We start from the raw sequence: 20,420 nt of genomic DNA, 5'->3' as shown, positions 1-20,420 counted from the left end.
GTGGGGGCCTGTGTTTCAGGTATTCACGGTATCTCTCATCCTGTCCTCTTTCTCTTTCAATCCCTGGGCCAAGATGTTGAGGGGCCCACAAGGTAGCCCCACCTGGTTGTTTTATTTACATCTCCAATTCGGGAGGTCTAAGACCAAGCTCTTCATTTCCTTCAAATCTATCCCTCCTTCAGACCATACGGACCAGCCTCCCTGGGATTTCTTGGGTTTGACCTTTCTTGTTCACTCTTGAGGTCATCATCTGAGTTCGGGACCCTAGTGCCTCTCATTTGGCCCTGTCTGCAATGGCTCCTTGGTGGGTCTCCCTCCCAGAACCACCAACCTCTGACCCACAGTGAACGCTGCTCTGATTCTCCTTAAGTGTCCATTAGACATTTATTTCCCCACTCTGGAAGTCGCAATGGCTCTAAATGTTCAACAAGTAGTGTCTAACATCCCCTGTGGAACAGTTAAGACTAATCTCTCTCTCTCATTCATTCATTCACTTTTTTTAAAACATCTTTATTGGAGTATAATTGCTTTACAATGGTGTGTTAGCTTCTGCTGTACAACAAAGTGAATCAGCTATACGTATACATATATCTCCACATCCCCTCCCTCTTGCGTCTCCCTCCCACCCTCCTTATCCCATTCCTCTAGGTGGACACAAAGCACCGAGCTGATCTCCCTGTGCTAGGTGGCTGCTTCCCACTAACTAGCTATTTTACATTTGGTAGTGTATATATGTCCATGCCACTCTCTCACTTCGTCCCAGCTTACCCTTCCGCCTCCCTGTGCCCTCAAGCCCATTCTCTACATCTGTGTCTTTATTCCTGTCCTGCCCCTAGGTTCTTCAGAACCACTTTTTTTTCTTTTTTAGATTCCATAAATATGTGTTAGCATACGGCATTTGTTTTTCTCTTTTTGACTTAACTTCACTCTGTATGACAGACTCTAGGTCCATCCACCTCACGACAAATAACTCAATTTCGTTTCTTTTTATGGCTGAGTAATATTCCATTGTATATATGTGCCACATCTTCTTTATCCATTCGTCTGTCGATGGACACGTAGGTTGCTTCCATGTCCTGGCTATTGTAAATAGAGCTGCAATGAACATTGTGGTACATGACTGTTTCTGAATTATGGTTTTCTCAGGGTATATACCCAGTAGTGGGATTATTCATTCTCTTATTCCCCTTTCTTCTTTATTCACATATTTATTAAATAAACATTCCATGATCGCTGCATCCAAAATGTCAGATATGTATTGTCTCCTAAGGACACAAAAATAAATACTTCCCCTGCAGCTTCAAATCCTGCAGGTGCTGATGCAGTCCTGTTTTCCTGTGGTAGATAAGTCCAGTCCAAGGTATGTGAAATTCACAACCCCGCCCAGGTTATTAGTTCCCTTAATGCCCATGTTACTCCTGCTTTGAGGAGCTCGCAGTCTGGGGTGGAGACAGACACCTTAAAAATTCATTCTAATTCCAGGTGATAAAGTGCCACCTGCAATGCCTCTCCTTCTACCTTTGGTTCCTTTTCCAGGCCTGGGCCTGTCTCCTTTCCTCTGGGGTCTGCCTCAACGCCACCCTCTCCCAGCATCTTTCTCTTCTCTCATAGTCCCCACCACACCCTGGTAAATATTCCGATGGCCTGCTTGGGTCTATTTGCCATCACTCCCTTTCCACCAGCTCCAGATCTTTACCTCATTTCTGTATAACGCAAACTATCCAGCACACAGTAGGGCCGCAACACGAGCTGAACTGATTCAACTTCCGTTTTTGAGTAAATCTCTCATGTGTTCTATTTCTCCTCACTGACCCCCAATCTCATCTCTCAGACAGGCCATCCACCCATTTGCTTTGGTACTGGGCTTGGGGCTGGACTGCCTGCCTCTGCCACTTACAGGATGGGTATGTTAACCCCCAGGTGCTTCAGTTTTCCCATCTTTAAAATGGGGATTTTGATAGTAACAGCCTCATAGGCTTGCTGCGAAGATACAACGAGTTAATGTTTGTTAATGTACTTAGAACAGTATTCGGCACAAGGTAAAAGTGTGGGCCACTATTATGGTCATAAAGGGCCTTCCCTACATAGGTCCTTCTCTATTTTTCCTGTGGGCCTGAACTCATTTCATGTTGATTTGGAGTTGTTACCCTCTCCTGTTAGCACTTACTTTGCATTTTGTCTCCCTCATCATGAGTCCCTGGGGTTCTCCTGCCTGGCTGCGAGGGTCTGGATCTTGAGGGGTTACGGAGAGGGGAGGGTGGGCGGACCTGCCACTGCTGTCTGGGAAGAATCATCGCCCCCACCACTCACTGGGTCACACCTGGTTGCCTAGCAACCAGCAACACACATCTCGGCCTCGGCTTGTAATTATACAGGGAAACAAAATGTTTCCGATGAACCCTGAAATCACACTCCATTGAGTTCTGTTCAGCCCGTGGCCCAGCAACAAAACCAAAAGGAACAGAACAAAGCAGTAAGACCTCTGGGGACAGGGCACTGTGCTAGGAGACCAGAGCTGGGTTTCTGGCCATGCTGACCCCTGGCTGGCTGGGCGATGCAGAGACCCTCACCCAGGTCTGGGTTTAAAAAGTGGCCCTGTCACCACCTCCTCACTGGATAAGCCATAGCCGTTCAGTGCCTTGGTCTCTCCTCACCCTCTGGAGTGTGGATTTGGTCCCTGCTTTGTAGGCCCTGGCAAGAATGAACGGGATAACATTATCATGTCCCTCTCCTGTTCTCAGCTCTCCGGCAGCTGCCCCACTTGAGAGGAAACCCCCACAGCCTTCCTGCAGCTCCTGTGGTTGTCCAGCCCTCGCTGGCTTGCCCTCAGGCCCCCACTGCAAGCCTCTGTCCGCACTTGCCCTCATTCCACAGGGCAGCCTTCCTTTCGTTCTCCAGGTCCTCTCTGCCTCCTGATCCCAGGATCTCAGACTATCCCTCTGTTATTACTCCCCAGGCCCTTGCTTATTTCCTCCAGAGCCCTTATGACAATGCATGATCTCAATTATTTTTCCATTTACTTGGCTTTTTTTCTTGCCGCCCACACTCATACACAAGCCCCACAAGGCCAGCAACATTTTTGGGTTCATTCGCTGCTGTATCTATCCCCAGGGCCTAGAACTATGTCTAGCACATAGTAAGTGTTCAAGAAACATCTACTGAATGAATGAATGAATGAATGAACAAATGAAAGAGCTTTCTGATGCCTGGAGCTTGATAGGTGCTTGGGAACTTCTAGCCTTTTGTTCCACTCTAGGTTTTTCTGCTGACACCTTCCAACTCCATACTACTTGGTCCAGCATCGACTGGAGGCAATTCTTTCTTAGATATTTACAGCAGAAGGTAAAAATATACATGAATTGAGAAACATGCTAGCATGAAATCATCATCCCTGGCACTTTTCAGGGACAAAACTTCAGGACAGAGCTGGTAGGATGTGTCCCAAGAGGCTCTGAAATTGAAATACCCGCAGATAGGAAAAAAAATCTAAGATCTGAGAGCGTCTGAAGAGTGGGGGCTTGGGCCAGGTGGGCCTGGGTTCGGATGTCACCTTGGCAACCTGTTGGCAAATGACCTTGGCACACGGTACCTCAGTTTCCTCATCTCTAAAATGGTAACAATATTGAAAAGAGATGCCGTACGTAAAAGGCACGTTCCCCAATCCCCACCACCCTCCAGTGCTCAGAATGAAACCTCGGGGCTGGGACTCACTGCAGCCCCAAGGCTGGTCTCCGTCAGCCTCCCACATCGTGGCTGCACTTTCTTTGTTACTGTGCCGAGGCCGGAAACATGGCTGGCTCCCTGAGATGGTAATTGTTAGGACAATTTAGGAAACCTTCGGGGGAGACAGAAAAGCTGGCAGTTCCAGATCAAACAGCCAGCTGTCCCGGAAGCCCATTGTCAGAACATCACAGGGACAGTTTTGCAGCCTGGCCTCACATTAACTGCAGCAGTCAGAAAACGGATTATTCCAAACCCCAGCGTTCACTCACTCAACACTTTCCCCTTGTCTGGATAATTAGATCTCCCAGGACTTCAAGAGGATGCTGGCAGCTTCGTGCCAGCTCATGCGTCCTTGAGGCTGGCAAGGGGGCAGCAGGATGTTCATCTCTGTTAGATCACAGCCTCTCCCAGCTGGCACCCTCCCCCCGGGACCTGACCTCTAGGTGGGGATGAAAGGAACATACCTTTTCAGGTAAGGAGACAGTGGGAATGCAGGGAAGCTGGCCTGGTGCATGTACAGGGAGGTGGTGGAGACACTGCTGGCAGCTTTGGCCAGGGGTAGGTTTTCTGATATCTCTGTGATGCTCAAGCTGAGCTGGGCTGAGGGTTCAGGTTGGGGGCAGGTGGACTAGGGAGCCCTTAGCATGCTTACACATGTCATCATCACTCATATTTTCATTTATGCAGAATCCTGCTAGGTGCTGAGGTTTCAGAGGCAAATGAGACTGCCCTTGTCCTCAGGAAGCTTAAGATCCAGAAGTCTATGATGGTGCCTGCCCACTCACCAGATAGCCTATAGCTGCCTCTATCAAGTGGAAGGAAAACACTTTGGCCCTTTAGGAGTTGAGCCAAAATGTGGTAATTTACAAAGCTACCCTCTGCACTCTACAGTTTGCCTCTGCAGGGATATATATATATATATATATATATATATTTTTTTTTTTTTTTTTTCCCCTGCAGTGGGGCTTGCCCAGGATTTCCCCACATGCCTCCTTCTCTGGGATGGGAACAGTTTGGTGACCACTTTTTCTCAATGAATACTCAGTGGTTTCTTGGGACTTGGCTCTCTCCCAGCTCCCAGCTCCAGCTTCTAATAGACTAGGGAGCTTTTCTTTCTGACACTGTGATTCCTCCAAACACATCCCAGCAAGGAAAGAGGTGGGGCAAGGGGCACAGGACTGGGAAAGTGAGGAGACCCAAGGACAAGTCCCAACTGTCACCCACTCACTGTGTGATCCCACACAAGTCCTCTCTGAGTCTCAGTTTCTTTATTATAAGATGGGAGGCTGAAAATGCTTGTCTCCCAGGGCAGCCACCACGGAAATTAGCACACACTACACACGAGAACACCCTCTCAACCCAGAGGGCTGCATGTTAAACGTTTGCCAGCGCAGCGCTGCCTGGAATCTTCAGCAATACAAGGACCCAAGATGGCTGGAGCAGATTCCACCCCCACCACCCACATTCCCCAAGGATGCATTTGTTCTGTCAGTCCTGCCACCCATCCCTGCACGTCCCTATTTCCCTCGGTTTTCTAGCCTCTGCTCTGACACAGAGGGACCTGTTCTGCCCTCAGATCTGCGGTATGCTGCCCAGATGGCTTCTGTTGCTTACAACCAGCATGCCTTAGCTGACCCACCTTAGAACATCCCCAGCAGTGCAGAAAGAGAAGCTGAGAGAAAAACCATCACCCCTAATCTCACCCGTAACCACAACACCGGCACTTTCTGGATGTTTCTTTTCAGCCCTTTTTCCTCGCATCTGTTCCTATGGAGTTGTTGCCATGTACCATGCTACACCCTGCTTTTCTCACGTTGCACTATATCACGAGCCCCATCCACATTGCTTTTTGTTCTCTGTAACAACAATTTCCCACATTGTTCCATCAGGCACACGGAGAAGCTGAAGGCGGCTTAATTGCTTTCCTAATGTTAGGCATTCAGGAATTACTTTAAAAAAATATCACACAGGGCTTCCCTGGTGGCGCAAGTGGTTGAGAGTCCACCTGCCGATGCGGGGGACACGGGTTCGTGCCCCGGTCTGGGAAGATCCCACATGCCGTGGAGCGGCTGGGCCCGTGAGCCATGGCCGCTGGGCCTGCGCGTCCGGAGCCTGTGCTCCGCAATTAGAGAGGCCACAGCAGTGAGAGGCCCGCGTACCGCAAAAAAAAAAAAAAAAAAAATCACACAGGGATGTGGTTAAAAAAAGCTGGGACTGCGGGTCAGGAGACCTGCATGTTAAACGTTTGCATTCTCATTTGGTTTGAGTTTGTTCTCATTTGGTTTTGTGCCAGACGGCTGTTGAGCTTGGGCAAGATCTTTCCCTCTCTGGGCCTCAGCGTCTTGAACCTATAATATGTAATAATGATGACGACAGTGATAACAGTAATAACAATAATGGCAGTTTCCCCTGCAGGCTTCCTGCACTGAGCTGTGTGTTCTTGCTCACAGCAGCTCATTTGTTCCTTACAACGGATCACAAGCAAGTACTGTTTCACAGATGAGTAGACAGGTTCTGAGAGGTGAAGTCATCTGCTTCGCACAACACAGCTGGTTAGTAAGTGGCACAGCTGGGATCAGACCCAGGACGCCTGCTGCTGAACACTTAGGCTGTATCGCTGCTTCCTAATGCCCACTGTGTGACGGGCTCTCGGAGACATACGTGTTCACATGCAAGGGAGCTCATCTGCCCTCACCACAGTCCTCATCTGTCCCCCTGTACATTCCCACGTGACAGGAGAGAAACCGTGGCTCCAAGTATAGAAGTGATTGTCTCAAGTGAGAATGTTCTGGGTGGATTACGCCCCTGCCCCAGTCCATATGCTGAAGTCCTAAGCCCCAGAACCTCAGAATGTGACCAAATAGCGTCACTGCAGAGGTGAGTAGTTGCTAAGTTAAGATGAGGTCTTGAGGGTGAGCCCTGCTCCAGTATGACTGGTGTCCTTACGTAGAGGAAATTTGCAGTCAGAGACAGACACACACAGAGGGAAGACGATGTGAAGACACAGGGAGAGGACGATCACCTACAAGGTAAGAAGAGAAGCCTGGGACAGACCCTTCCCTCACAGCCCTCAGAAGGAACCAACCCTGCTGACACCTCTATCTCAGACTTCCAGCCTTCAGAATGGTGAGACAATACGTTTCTGTTGTTTAAGCCACTCAGTTTGTGGTCCTTCGTTATGGTGGCCCCTGGAAATGTATACAGCAGCAGGGCAGGGATGAATGAGAGCTGAGGTTCTGCGGGGAGGTGAGGCGGCTACGATGGGGGCAGGGAAGAGGGACGTCTTCCCCCTTCACCATGTGCAGGGGCGACTCAGGGGCCCCGGGCCTGGGTCAGGACCTCACCCACGGTACACCCGGGCAGGTCCCTTCCCTCCTGGCCCTCAGTGCACCCTGGGATTGCTGGCTGAGATGGTCCCTGAGAGCCACTCCAGACCTGTGGTCCCACGGGTTTGCGAGTCCCTCAGGCTATCGTCCCATCTGCCTTGACCTGACTGAGCTGGTGTGTGTCGGGGCAGCCCTAGGGAACATTCTATTCTGCTACAGTAAGTCCCCTACATACGAAGAAGTTCTATTCCGAGAGTGCATTCGTAAGTCCAGTTTGTTTGTAAGTCCAACAAAGTTAGCCTAGGTACCCAACTAACACAGCTGGCTATATAGTACTGTACTGTAATAGGTTTATAACACTCTTCACACAAATAATTAAAAACAAACACAAAAAATAAAGAAAACGTTTTTAATCTTACAGTACAGTACCTTGGAAAATTACAGTAGTACAGTACAACAGCTGGCACACAGGGGCACGTTCAAATCTTTGAAAGTTCGCAACTTGAAGGTTCGTATGTAGGGGACTTACTGTATTTTGTCCAGCAGAGGTTTCCCAAGATCTCATGCAGCAGCCTGTCCCTGGGGCTATTACTCCTTCATTTATCCTCCTTGGACCCCTCCTGGCAACCCTTACTAACTGATTGCCTATCCAGTGTCAGACACCCTGACCACACCCTACCTGCAGGTGACACTCTCCTTCTACCTCTCTGACTTCTCCTGCATTGCTGGTTGCCTGCTCCCTTAGCGGCTGGTGTTCCCTAAGGACCTGTGCTTGACGAGCACCCCAGGTGAATTCATTCCTGCACGTTTATTGACTGTACTCTCTGCCGGGCACTGTTCCAGGCACTAGTATACAGCAGTGAACAGCACAGGCCCAGATCTCTGCCCTCCCCCCATGCAGCTTTGGGACCTGTTAGCAGAGACAGGACTTCTCTGTAGGTGTCTTTGTCATCTAGATGTCCTGCCTCCGGGCCTGCCTTCCTATCCCCCGGGCCCTGAGGATGCACAGTGCCCAGCAGAGACCTTTCATTTCACCCCAGCCTTGCTCCTCTCCTTGCTGGCCCGTCTCCACCACAAACGGCCAGCTGCTGTCTTGAAAACCGAGTCTGCATGACACTCTCGCCCTTGACCGTCTATCACAGGCTATGTCCTGCTGTATGGTGCACTCTCCTCTTCATCACCATCCCCGGCTGGGTCCAGCCCTCTCTTTTGGATGTCTGTCCTTCCCTCCTCACTGGCTTTATTTCCTGGGGTATCTCCCCATCCAACCCATACTCACGGTTGCCAGACCAATTGTCCCAGCCGCACTGTTCCTCTGCTCGAGAACCTTCAAGGCCTCCCTCTTGCCTCTTAATTTAAGCCCAAACTTTGTGCCTTGACATCCGGAGTCCTAGTATGGACTCTGGCATTGCCGGCCTGGGTTTGGATTCCTCCACTCATTAGCTGTGTGACCACGGGCAAGTGACTTAATTTCTCTGTGCCTCAGGTTCTTGATTTGTAAAAATGGGGATACTACTAGTGCCTACTCCACAGGGTTGTCAGGAGGATCGAATGAGGTGATGACGTGCGTAAGACTCTTAGAACAGTGTCTGGAGCATCTGCAATTCTCAGTTACTCCTTAATTATTATCACTACCACTGTGGTTCCGTCCTTCAAGCCGTAACCAAACAGAATGATCGGCTCTTCCTTTTACATAACCTTCTTTGCCTCTGTGCCTTTGTCTACACTTTTCCCTCTACGTGGAGTGTCCTTCTCCACTGCAAACCCTGCCTATCCCTCAGCATCTTGCTCAAATACGGCCTCCTCCATGCAGCCCTCCCAGATCCTCCCATGGGAGGGGCTCACTTCTGCTTCTCAACTCTCTGGCATCTTCTCCAAAGTTATCCTATAGAAAGAGCCTCTGAGTCTTCTCTGCTCAGAAATGGTCCCTGGGATCATTTTCTGGGGCCATAGAAATTTCTAGGGGGCCTCCCTTTGGGGTGGAGGCTGACACTGGCAGGTGGGTACGAGGGAACCATCTGCAGAGGCCCTAATTTCCACTGACTATAAATAACTGTGTGTCTGAAACCACAGCAGGGCCGGGATTGTGCCAGGAGGAGTAAGATAATCGCTGTGGGGAGACGGGAGGGCCTGTATAAGTAACTCACCTGCCCTGTCGGGGCCTCTCGTGTGACAGGCAGGCCTGGAGGGACAGGCGGCCTCAGCTCTCTTGCGCTTTGTGGGACCTGGGCTGGGTGGACAACTGAGGTCGCCCTAACGCCAGAGACAGTGTAGCCTGTGGTTACCAAGCAGCATCTCTCCCCCCTCAGCCCACTTGACAGATGAGGAAACTGAGACTCAGGGAGGTGAAGTAACCAGAGACTGGTGTCCAGGGCAGACCAATTGCATGGGAACCCCACACGGGTCTTTGGAAGCCAGTGTGGGCAGGACTCCGAAGCCGCCTGGTAGGGAGGCTGGGCGGGGGCTTGGGGCAAGGGGCCGAGGGCACTGCCCCGGCCAGGGCTGGGGCGGGGCCTCAGCTACACCCCAAAGATATGAAGTTATAGTCTTTCAAGGGAAGAGGGATCTGGGGGCTGGCTCTGAGTTAGTCACCCTTTGGCCAGTCTGATGTCTGTACTGCTCTTGGGGGGGTTGGTGGTTCCTGAGGACCTGGAGGGGCCCCAGGGACTCCTAGACCTGCCCTCTTCATTGGTGGTGGGGCTTGGAGATGTCTCAGTCCATAGGGACCAGAGCCAGGTTGGTCCCCACTCGAGGCTTTCCAGCCCCGTGGGTCCTCTAACACAGGTGGGTGGGCCACGCACGAGGCCAGAACGTGGTTAGGGTGGAGTGGCTGCAAGACGAACCTCCTGAGGCCCCACTGTGGGCCAGGCTCTCTGAGTGTGTTTTCTCATTTAATCCAGAGACCAGTATGGGCCCTGGGGGCTGGATTTCACCCACTCCATTTTACAGATGTACAAACTGAGGCACTGAGAATTTACAGAACCTGAGCTCCAACTCAGGCTTTTAGTCACTACAGTTCAGTATCTTTCTCTAGTACCAGAGGTTTACACATTTTTTTCTTTTCTTTTTAAAAAATTCTTTGTTTAAAAAAAAATCTCACCAGATGCTTTACCATGCAAAACAAATTAAAAAAAAAAAAAAGGAGCTGCTCTGTTACATGGTGGGGCAGAAAGGCCAGAGCCCCCCACTCAGCATCTCTCTGACCCCTGGGGCACCTCCATGGACCCCCAGGGAACCTCGTATCAGAACAACCTCACCCAGACCTCAGTCTCTCTGCCTTCAGCGAGTTCTTTGGTTCTTCGGCCCCTGAAGAGGAGCTGTACTCACGACTCGCCCTCATGGAGCTCACGGCCCATTTCACACTCACGTGGACAGCACAGCATAGACAAACATAAACACAATCATCAGGCTGACAGTCTGCACACACGGCATGAACATACCAGCTAAAACCCAGCCTACAAAAATCAATCCACAGTCCGTGGGCTGGAGTCCTCTGTCCTTTGAGATACATCCTAGGCTCCAGGCACAATGAATCCCTCACTTCTCCCCATGCATGTGCCGGCTCTAACCCCAGGGCCTTTGCTCAGGTGCCCCTCTCATGAAGAACGTGCTGTCTTCCCCATCTCTGTGTGCTCAACTGCTCCCCGCCCTTTGAGACCTGGCTCAGAGGAGGCCTCTCCTGACTCTGTCTCCGGCCAGGCAGAGACCGCTCCCTCCTTCGCCTGGAAGCTCACTCCCCCTTGCTGTAGAGTTATTCGTGTCAACAGGAGACGGTAGATTAAGGGCACGTTTGGCAGCCAGCCTGTCTGGGTACCGGTCCTGGCTGGGCCCCTTGTTAGCGGTGGTGCCCTGCACCCTGATTTCCTCATCGGAAAGCTGGGATACAAACAGTTTCTGCTTCACAGGGTGTGGATTGAATGAGGTGATGCCGTGAAGCCTCAGCAGAAGAGCTGGCCTTCTGTGAGCCCTCAATACGTGTTAATGAGTCTCTGGGGTCACAGCTGAACCGTGTATCACAGCTGTACCTGGTATGTATCACAGCTGGAACTGGGGTCACAGCTGAACCGTGTATCACAGCTGTACCTGGTATGTATCACAGCTGGAACTGGGGTCACAGCTGAACCGTGTATCACAGCTGTACCTGGTATCACAGCTGGAACTGGGGTCACAGCTGAACCGTGTTTCACAGCTGTACCTGGAATCATAGCTGAACCGTGTTTCACAGCTGTACCTGGAATCATAGCTGGAACTGGGATCACAGCTGGCAGACCTATCACAGCTAGACTGGAAAGAGTCTTCAGGGCGGGGAGATTTACAACCCAGCTCTGTACCCCCCCCCCTTTCCAGGGAATCTTTAGGGAGCTCTGGAGCAGAAGGGGGTCAGGAAGGGGCTCCACCGTCCTGGACCCTGGACCAAGAGGGAATGTGCTGGAAGGCTGCCCCGTCCCGGCCTCCCACCTGTCCCATGTTCAGCCACATCACACAGATACCGCCTGAGGAGCATACGGAATCCAGAGGAACAACGTGGCCCAAGCCCGTGCATGGCAGGTGCACAACACACATTTGTTCAATGCGTGAATGTGTGTCAGCTTACATCTCCGCTCAGTATGACAGAAACAGGGGGAAACCTGGGATAATCTTGAACCCCTGTATCCACTGGTTCTGGCAGGTGGGTATTCTGATCATACCATTTACAGATGGGGAAACTGAGGCTCAGAGGGATGGAGTGACGTGCTCAAGGGCCCCGAGGGTAGAGCTGGAACTCAGGTCAGTGCTCACAGTCTGTTACAGCCAGTAGGTGGCTTTGGGAAGCAGGCTTTGTGGATGGTGGGTCCACCTAGTGAGAGGCCTACCTGAAACGCTCCCCCCAGCCCACATCCTCCACGCCCGCTCTGGGTGCCTGACGACGAAGCACTGACCAAGCCAAGCGGCATCGCTCAAGGAAGGTGCGGTCCCTCTAGCCCTGCTGGAAGCCCCCAGGAGCCCCGTCAGTGGCAGGTCGGGCCCTTTCTCTAACTGTTCTGCATTCTCCCCAGGCCTGCAGAACCGTTTGCCCAGCACAGACTCCGCTGCCCCAGCCTGGGAAGATGGAGAGCACGTATCAATCAGCACGTGGGTTTATTTTATTGATGATTCAGAAAGATGTGCAGGTGGCCTTCTGGAAAGCGTCTACACGTGATTCATCCGACTTTCGCAGAAAGCTGTGCTTCTAAGGGATTTATTTTTCCCGGTGGCGCTGGGGGTTGGGGAGGGAATATAAGCCTTGCAAATCAAATACGGCACTCATGTTTTGAAACCCATAGACTCACACGTGTTGCTTAAGCCCATTATCTGCCCTGGTAAGCTGCCTCTTTCTTCTCCACTAATTTAAACCCAACCTGTCCCTTCAAGTCACTCAGAGTCCCCAGCTGACACTGAGACAGCACCTGCCATGCACTCAGCGCTTGACACGTGTTACTGTGGTCCTCACAGCGACCCTGTGAAAGAGGCACTGTTATAACCTCATGGCACAGATGAGGAAACTGAGGCACAGAGAGGTTAGGTAACTGGCCCAGTGTTCCACAGCTGGATAAGAATGGAGCCAGGACTTGACCATGACACAGAGTTGGCCCCTTCACTGCTGGGACACTAGTCGTAGACCCCCGTCCACCCTGCCTGCTTCCCTGGTGTAATTATTAACAGTGTCATTATGATCACTCCAGACTTGGTGCTCCTGAATCCTGCCTCCACACTTCTCTACTTTCTCCCCATCCTCAAGGGCATGCAGCATGCCTGCTCTTCCTCCATACCTCCCCCGCACACAGTAGGACCACACCCCTCTGGGGTGAGCATATGACCTGGTCTGGCCTATCAGCCTATTCCATCCTCTGGCCACGGGGATTAGTTCAAGAGTGGCTCCAGGTGACCCAGTAGGGGGGAAACCCTGAGAAAGAGGTGCCTTTGGCTGCTGGGGGCCTCACGGGGTGAAGGCCTGCCCGAGAATGAAGCCAATACAGAGGGCGGTGGAGGTGGAAGAGAGCAGAAGAGGGATGGACAAAACCCTTCTCAGCACTGGCGGCCCTGGATCCAGCCATGCCTGAGGCCAGAACAATCCCTGGACGTCTCAGGTGCACAAGCCAGAAAATCCCCTTGTTGCATAAGCCAGTTTGAGATGGGTTTCTATCAAATAGAATCCTAATAGATAGAAATGGTGATGATTGTTTGGTAGAAAACCTTCAAAGCACTTTCAACTCACTATCTCCAAATGGCAGAGAGCGAAGTAGCACAATTCCCATTTTACAGATGAGAAAGCTGAAGTTATTAGTCTAAATATCTTGCCTGAGGTCATGAACCTACTTAGTGACAGAGGCAAGGCTGGGAAGCCTCCCCAGGCTTCACGCCTGGCCCTCCTCCACCCCTGCATGTATTTGAGAAGGTGGTTGGTTACCTCAGCCTCTTAAATACCTGGAGGGGCTTTGCTCCTCCAGGCCTCACCCCTGACAGCGTCCTGGGCTGCTTCACATGAAGACGGCGGTGGGGAGGGGCTGGTGGGGGAAGGCGTCCTCCCTCATCTCTGGCCAGGTATGAATTCCCTGCATGGACCCTGTGTCTGAGCGGGCCCCCAGCTCCACCCTGCCTGGGACACTGCTACAGCTGTGTCTGCCTCACTTTCCCTGTTGACCTCTCAGGGCTCCAGAGATACCTGGGGAGACGGAGCACACGGAGAAACAAAGCATCACAGTGACAAACAGGAGACCCCCTTTGCTGCCTTCATGCCCCCCCCCCCCCGCCCTGTGCCTGCGCAGTGGTGGCTCTGCGCAATGTGGGCCCTGCCAGGTCTGAGGGGTGTCTCGTTCATCATCGTGTTCATGCCACATGGGGTACCATCTCCCATGATCTGCTCTCCTGTCCTCCCTCAGCCCCTCTCTCTCCCCGACTTGGGCAGGCCATAGGATTCATACAAAATTAACTGGAGGTTCCATTTCACAACACTCCGATGTATCCGGTTCCCACCCTACCCTGCGGCTGCCCTGTCTTCTTTGTCCCCTTTCTCCCCCACCATGAAATATGCAATGCAGGGAGCGCCCAGCAGGGCCTCTTGCGCTGCCCCTGCTGACAGCTGGTGGTGCAGGGTCAGGAGTGAAGGACGAGAGCCATGCATGCCGAGTGAGTGGCTCAGGGCACTGCCACTCCGGGCTCCCGGGAACCGAAGCTAAGTGTTCTCTGGGTGACGCAGGGTGTCCTGTGTCCTGTCCCCACACTGCAACCTTCCATACTACACAGAGAGGGACGCTAAGCACCCCACCTCTTCCTTCTCCCTCCCTTCCTTCATTCTGCTGATGCTTTCTGAGCCCCAGGCATTGCAGCAGGTGCTGGGATACAGTGGAGAATGACAGTCAGCTCCTGCCTCAGGGCTCACAGGCCACCCCAGCACCCACTACCCATCTTTCCAGACAATGAGACGTCGCCTCCTCTGGGAAGCCTCCTCTGATAGCACACTGACCCTTTGTTGGGCACCATCTTATTTAATTGCCTAATTTTTGTACAGGGATGGGGCCAGATCATGATTTTTTTTAAAAAAAAGAGATACTTGGGTATAATAATAACAATGATAACGAACATCATTTTGTAAGTGTCTAGGGACTGCCACACAGTGCTAAGCCCTTCATGTGGATGACCTGATTTATTTCTCACATCATCCTGTGAGGTAGGTAGTGTTATGCCCATTTTACAGATAAGACAACTGAGGCTCAGAGAGGATTCACTGAACTCTCTCAGTGTCCCTTGAAGAGTAAGCCAGTCAGGATTCAAACCTGGGTCTCAGGGGCTCTACTGTCCTAGGCTGGACAGGTATGAAAAGAAGGGAGCAGTGGAGGGCACGAAGGGAGGGGCATGACCAGGATGGAAGAGAACCAGCAGTGGGAGAGGAAAGCAATGGCACTCAATGGCCCAGTGAAATACCCAACACTGCCAGACCACGGGCGCTGAGTTCACGGCCTGTGCGGGCAGCAGGTGGTGCCCCGGATGGGAGTTGATTTCTATGGCTTCAGATCCCCTCTATCACTTGCAGAGATCTTTTTGCCTAAAATTAGCTGGATGTGAACAGGAAGGCTAATTTATGCGGGGCCTGGAGCAGTTTCCGGGAGTGTGACTCAGAGGCTGCTCCCTGCTGACGTCAGCAGACTAGGCCAGGGGGTGTCGGGAATGGCCAACCTGGGACCCTGGGACAGGCTGGAGCTGGGACAGCTCCAGACCACAGGGCTTTGAAGTTGGGGGCTGGGGCTGGAGGCCAAGCATTTCTCTGAGTCAGAAGAGGGCTAAACAGGGCAGAACAAATGCTGAGCATGAGAGGGAAACTGAAAAGTGCCCTGGCGGCTCCACCCTCCTCAGACCCTTGGCAGACAGAAGGCACCTTCGCAGGACTGTTCCTAGGTACACGCGCGTGGCTGGGGGCGGAGGGCACACCTGGCTGTGGTGTCTGACACAGCTGTGTTCAAAGTCTGAGCTGATGTGAGCCATGGTGGTGACCTTGAGCCCTCATGCTTCCCATCTGTGAAATGGGTAACACCACCTGCTGCCAGGAATGTGCGTGATAAGGATGCAGAACAGCCTAGTAAAACGTGTAGCATCAGCTCGGACACTGGCCAGTGTCCCAGAAGCGTCAGATTTCACCGTTTCCGGAGAACGTGACTGCTTCTTCCAGAGTAGTGATAATCATACTGGAAACAACAAAAGCTGATGTTGACTGAGGACTTCTATGCCGGGAACTTGGCCTGATCTCAATGTTCAAAACCCATATTACTGATGGGGAAATGGAGGCGTTTAGTCTCTGGGGCTGAATTCTAACCCACAGTGCTGTCCATGTGCCTGGTAGGCGGGGTACTAAGCTACTTCACTTTAGCCTCACCACAACCCTATGAGGTAGTCACTATTATTATCCCATTTTTCAGATGAGGAAACTAAGGCACAGAGAGGCTGAATAACTTGCCCAGAATCACACAGCTGTTAAGTGACACAGCTGGGATTTGAACCCAAGTTGTCCAAGTCCAAGTCCAAGAGTAGCATTACGCTCCTCTGTCCTTCCCCAAACCTCTTTCAGCTCCATCTGCACCCTGGGAAATCCTTCAGGGGATCAAGGCAGCAGGGGCTCTGGTTAATCCTACTGTGGGCTTTCCTCCTTCTCAGGGACGTTTCCCATGAGAGATCTCACTTGATGCTCACGAAATATTAGAAAACCAAGGCCCAGAGAGGTCAGACAAAAGCCTCAAAGGCACACAGCTGACAGGCAGCAGAGCAACAGTCAGAGCTGTCATTATCGTTTCCATTTTACAGATGAGAAAACAAAGTCTCCTTTATTTTTCTTTTCATGTAACTTCTTGCAGCACATCAGCAGTCAGGGAAATTCTATCTAAGAAAGGTGGCTCTGTGCCACATCACATGCTTTCCCTTCTCTTCCCTCCATAGCCAAGTTCAAACACCTCCTCCTCCAGGTAGCCTTCCCTAACCTCCACTGCCCACCCATCTCGTTTCTCCTCGATCCCTGGGGTCCTTGCTGCACTTGGTCTGGATTATCTGCTGTTCTGGCTGCTCAGCCATCTGAGAGCTTCTCTCTGGGCTGGGGACTCAGTGGCCACATCTCAGGGTTTTATGGGTCAGTTACCCACCCTCCTCTGTGCCAGGCACCAGGCTGGGTGCTGGATGTTCAGAGAGGAGCAGGACAGGATTCCTGCCCTCAGGTGCACACCTGCTGTCCCCAGCTGGAGCGTGGCCATGAGCCACTCGATTTCCCAGGTCCCCGAGCCTGTCAGGTGGGAGGGGAGGGTGGATTTCTTAACCTGGGGTCCAGGGCCTAGCTTTGAGGGGCTCTGCGAACATGCTGGTAGCGTGGACCACACTGTTGCACACAGTTGACTATTCTTCTGCGGGGAGGGGCCATAGATTCCATCAGGTTCACCACAGAGTCTGGGGTCCAGAGACACTTAATAATTCCTGACTCAAGAGAATCTCCTGGTCCCATTCAAAAGGCAAAGACCATTGGGACAACCCTGCCTCCTAGCAGGTCAGGTGTGCCAAACTGATGGTGGAGGTGAGCATGGGCCATTCTGCCACAGATCGATGTTTACATGAGGCCGGGGCCCAGGAGCCCCCCAGGCTGAGCCCACTCCCATCTCAGGGCCACACGTGGCTGTTCTCAAGCCCTGAGCTAGAATCACGCAGGGAAGAAACGACGCTTCCCCTATTTCCACCCTCCCCGCCAAAACAAAACCAAACAATATCCAAAAAACAAAAGGCGTTTCTAAACTACTGCCCAGACTCAGCAAGGTGGGCAAAACATCAGAGACAGCAGCGAATCTGGGAAGAAGGACCAGACTTAGCTTTTCCTCCTGACCCAAGAGAGGAGGGCCCCAGACGAAGAGGGACACTGACCCCTGGCGCCGCAGGGCACAGTGGGTGCCGGCACAGCAACGGGCCGTCTGGCCCTGACTGAGCAGCTAGGTCCACAGGCAGCCTCAGATTTCTTGTCTGTCGGTGGGGATGAGACTTCAAATGCTGCCTGCCTCCCAGGGTGTGGTCTATACCTGGTGGAGGGATTGTCATCCACTCTCTTTAGAGTAATAACGGCTGCCACTGTACCTACTGAGCACCTACTGTATGTTCAGGCTTCCACTGGGCCCTGTGAGGTAGGTATCGGCCATTTTCCCGAGGAAGAAAGTGAAGCTCTGCAGCTTCTTTGCACCAAGCTGCAGGACTGGGAGTGCCAGGGCAGAGTACCTCACACCTGTGCTTTTGGGGTTTATTTAGGGAACTTTTCTTCTTCCTCGTGAGGGGAAGGTAACTGCAGGGATGGAACCCAAACTCTGAGCTCTGGTGCGCAAGCTGGGCTGGTGCCCTTCCTCTCTGCCTTGTGGCAGATGACATGGCTTTGGTCCCCTCCAGAAAGCTGAAACCTTCCCTGTCTGGAGATCGCAGGCCTGCTCATTTTGGCAGTTGTAAGAAAGCCCCACGCCCAGCTCCAGGGCAAGACACACATGGGCATCTGTCACCTTTCCCGTGACAGCCCATCTTCCTGCCTGCCCTGTCTTCCCAGCAGCTCCACGGCTGCCCCAGAGACCGAGGGATCCCCAATCAGAGTCTGGATTTGGATGAGTCGGACATGACGCAGCCCAGCAGCAGGGGCTGGGGAGCTGGAATTGGCTCATTGGTTCCATGCTCAAGCCCAGACGAGGGGGTTCCTGGGGCCTGGGTAAGGGAGCCCAGTCTGACTGACCCCCGAATTCAAACCCCGTGTTTAAGCCTTGTGCACCTACCTTCGACAGGTGAGGTTTTGAGGCGCCGGCAGATGGTGTCAGTGTCCCCGTAGGTCTCCTTGATCTTGACCACGGCCTCGGTGCCCCGCAGCTCCATGAGGGAGCGCAGCTCCTCCATCGTGCACCCAAACTCGCCCCCATGGCTCGACTCATTTCTTTGGTTTTTGGAGTAAAAGTCACTGTTGGTCATGTCACCCATGTCTGCCGCAGTCCCCGCTCGGGGTGGGTCCGAGGGTCAGTGCTGGACAGGAGGCTGCCAGGCGACGGCTCCGTGTGGCTGTCCTCAGCACACCCTCACTGGACGGCTGTGGCTCCTGGCAGCTGACTCCAGGGGGCAGCCGAGGTGGGCTGGCGACAGTGGCGGTGGGCTCTGAGGGGCGTCCCCGGGCGTGGGGCAAGGTCCAGGGGCCGGAGGGGCTCAGGGCTGTAGACCCAGGAGTCTCCATTCAGCGGGGCCCATGCTGCTCCCTGGAGCTGGCATCTACATGGTCGGGGTGATGGCTCCTGCAGGGGCAAGCAGAGAGGGGACAGGGGTCAGACACTGGAGGCCTCATGGGGCAGGTACCCAGGAAGGCCCGGCTTGCAGGTGCTACACACACGCCCCCCACCCCAAATAACACCCACCACACATACACATACCTGGGCATGGATGTTCGTACAATACCCCATCATGCACCGGCACCCACTGCAAATCCAAACGTACTGACACCCACTAGGCCCTCCATGCTACACCCCACCCCCGGCATAGCCTGATGTACCCTCATAACACATGCTAACCCCCTAATTGTCCACTATGGACACACTGACTTCGCGAAACGAACCCTGGTGTACACACACCCTGTGACATGCCGCTTGGGGTGCAACACCCCACCTGCCTACTATTTTTAGGGCCCACCCACTGCCATACACACACACCAACACAGGGCCCCCTTCACACACACGGTGGCGAACACCCCCTCCCCACCAGGCACACTGTCACATGTAGTCACATTTACAGGCGTCATCTTAACATCCCCACCTCCTCCCCTCAAAAATACCAGTGCTCACAACCCTGTGTACACACATGCCATGCCCACACAATCAGGGGCCTAACCCCTGCCCCCAAGAAACAGCTCCCAGACGCCCCAGCACGGATGCTTCCCCTGTCCACGCCTCCTATATCTGCCGAAACGCACTGCTCTCCCCAATGAGTCTCACAGGCGTGGGGATGGGAGAAAGCAACCTGCCTGCACCCGCAGCCCACAGCTACACTGATCGAGGGCCTCAGCCTCGCCAGAGGGTCCGTCTCATGCATATTCACCAGGATGTCACTGTGGCCCTCAGAATGAACCGGGGTCAACAGAACCCTCACCTTGGGGCCCCAGAGTCCGGAACCATGGACCGCGGCTGCCACGTCCCTTAGGGAGCCCAGGAGGAGGAGGGAGCCCCGGCTACTCCCTGCCCGCCTGGCCACCCTTGCCGGAGTGTGGCATCTGTGGAGCTGCCAGGAGAGAACCCAATCCACCCAGATACCCAACACCGGTGGCCAAGGCCCCGGCAAGCGTTGGGTGACAAAGGGCCTCTGCTGAGCTCAGCTGGGTCTGGCACAGGGACTGGCCCCGCCCAGCAGCCGCGGAAAGCTGGCCGTCCTAGGCCCAGAACAGTGAGGGGGAAGAGGTGGGGGCAGCAAGGTGGGACTGAGCCCCACTCCAGCCCCAACTCCTCCCTCGTGTCCCCCTCCCCTGCCCCATCTCTTTCCTTCACAATCCTTTCCTCTTGCACAGAGTTTTAGACCTGGAGGTAATTTAGGGCTAATCTCATTTTCCCAGTGAGGAACCTGAAGCTCAGAGAGGGAAAGGAACTTGTCCAGAGACACACAGAGCAAGAGTGGACGGAGCCCAGAGCTGGGCTGGGATCTCCCGACTGCCAGCCCGTTGCTCTTTCCCCTCCCACTAGGGGGCGCTCCCTCCCCTCTCTCTAAAGAACAACACAGGATCCTAAATCACAGCAATCCGGGTTCAAATCCGAGATCTCCTGAACCCCGGCTGTGGGATCCTGGGCAAGTCCCTTCACTTTTCCGAGGCTCAGTTTCTTCATCTGTAAA

At 53.1% G+C, this 20,420-nt stretch overlaps 1 protein-coding gene across 13 annotated transcripts in view; it reads right to left on the bottom strand.

Annotated features, from left to right (window-relative positions):
* ATP2B2 (ATPase plasma membrane Ca2+ transporting 2) overlaps window positions 1-20,420 on the bottom strand; it is a 353,733-nt gene that overhangs the window by 94,050 nt on the left and 239,263 nt on the right. For all 13 annotated transcript variants that reach the window (XM_033437364.2, XM_033437363.2, XM_049716215.1 and 10 more), the window contains one exon: window positions 18,338-18,841. In XM_033437364.2, coding sequence (XP_033293255.1) covers window positions 18,338-18,536 — 199 coding nt within the window. In that variant the 5' untranslated portion in view covers window positions 18,537-18,841. The remainder of the gene's footprint in view (window positions 1-18,337; window positions 18,842-20,420) is intronic.

Source organism: Orcinus orca, chromosome 10, assembly GCF_937001465.1.
Source record: "Orcinus orca chromosome 10, mOrcOrc1.1, whole genome shotgun sequence".
In the NCBI taxonomy this organism is placed as follows: Eukaryota; Metazoa; Chordata; class Mammalia; order Artiodactyla; family Delphinidae; genus Orcinus; species Orcinus orca.
This window is presented reverse-complemented; position numbering and strand designations above follow the sequence as displayed.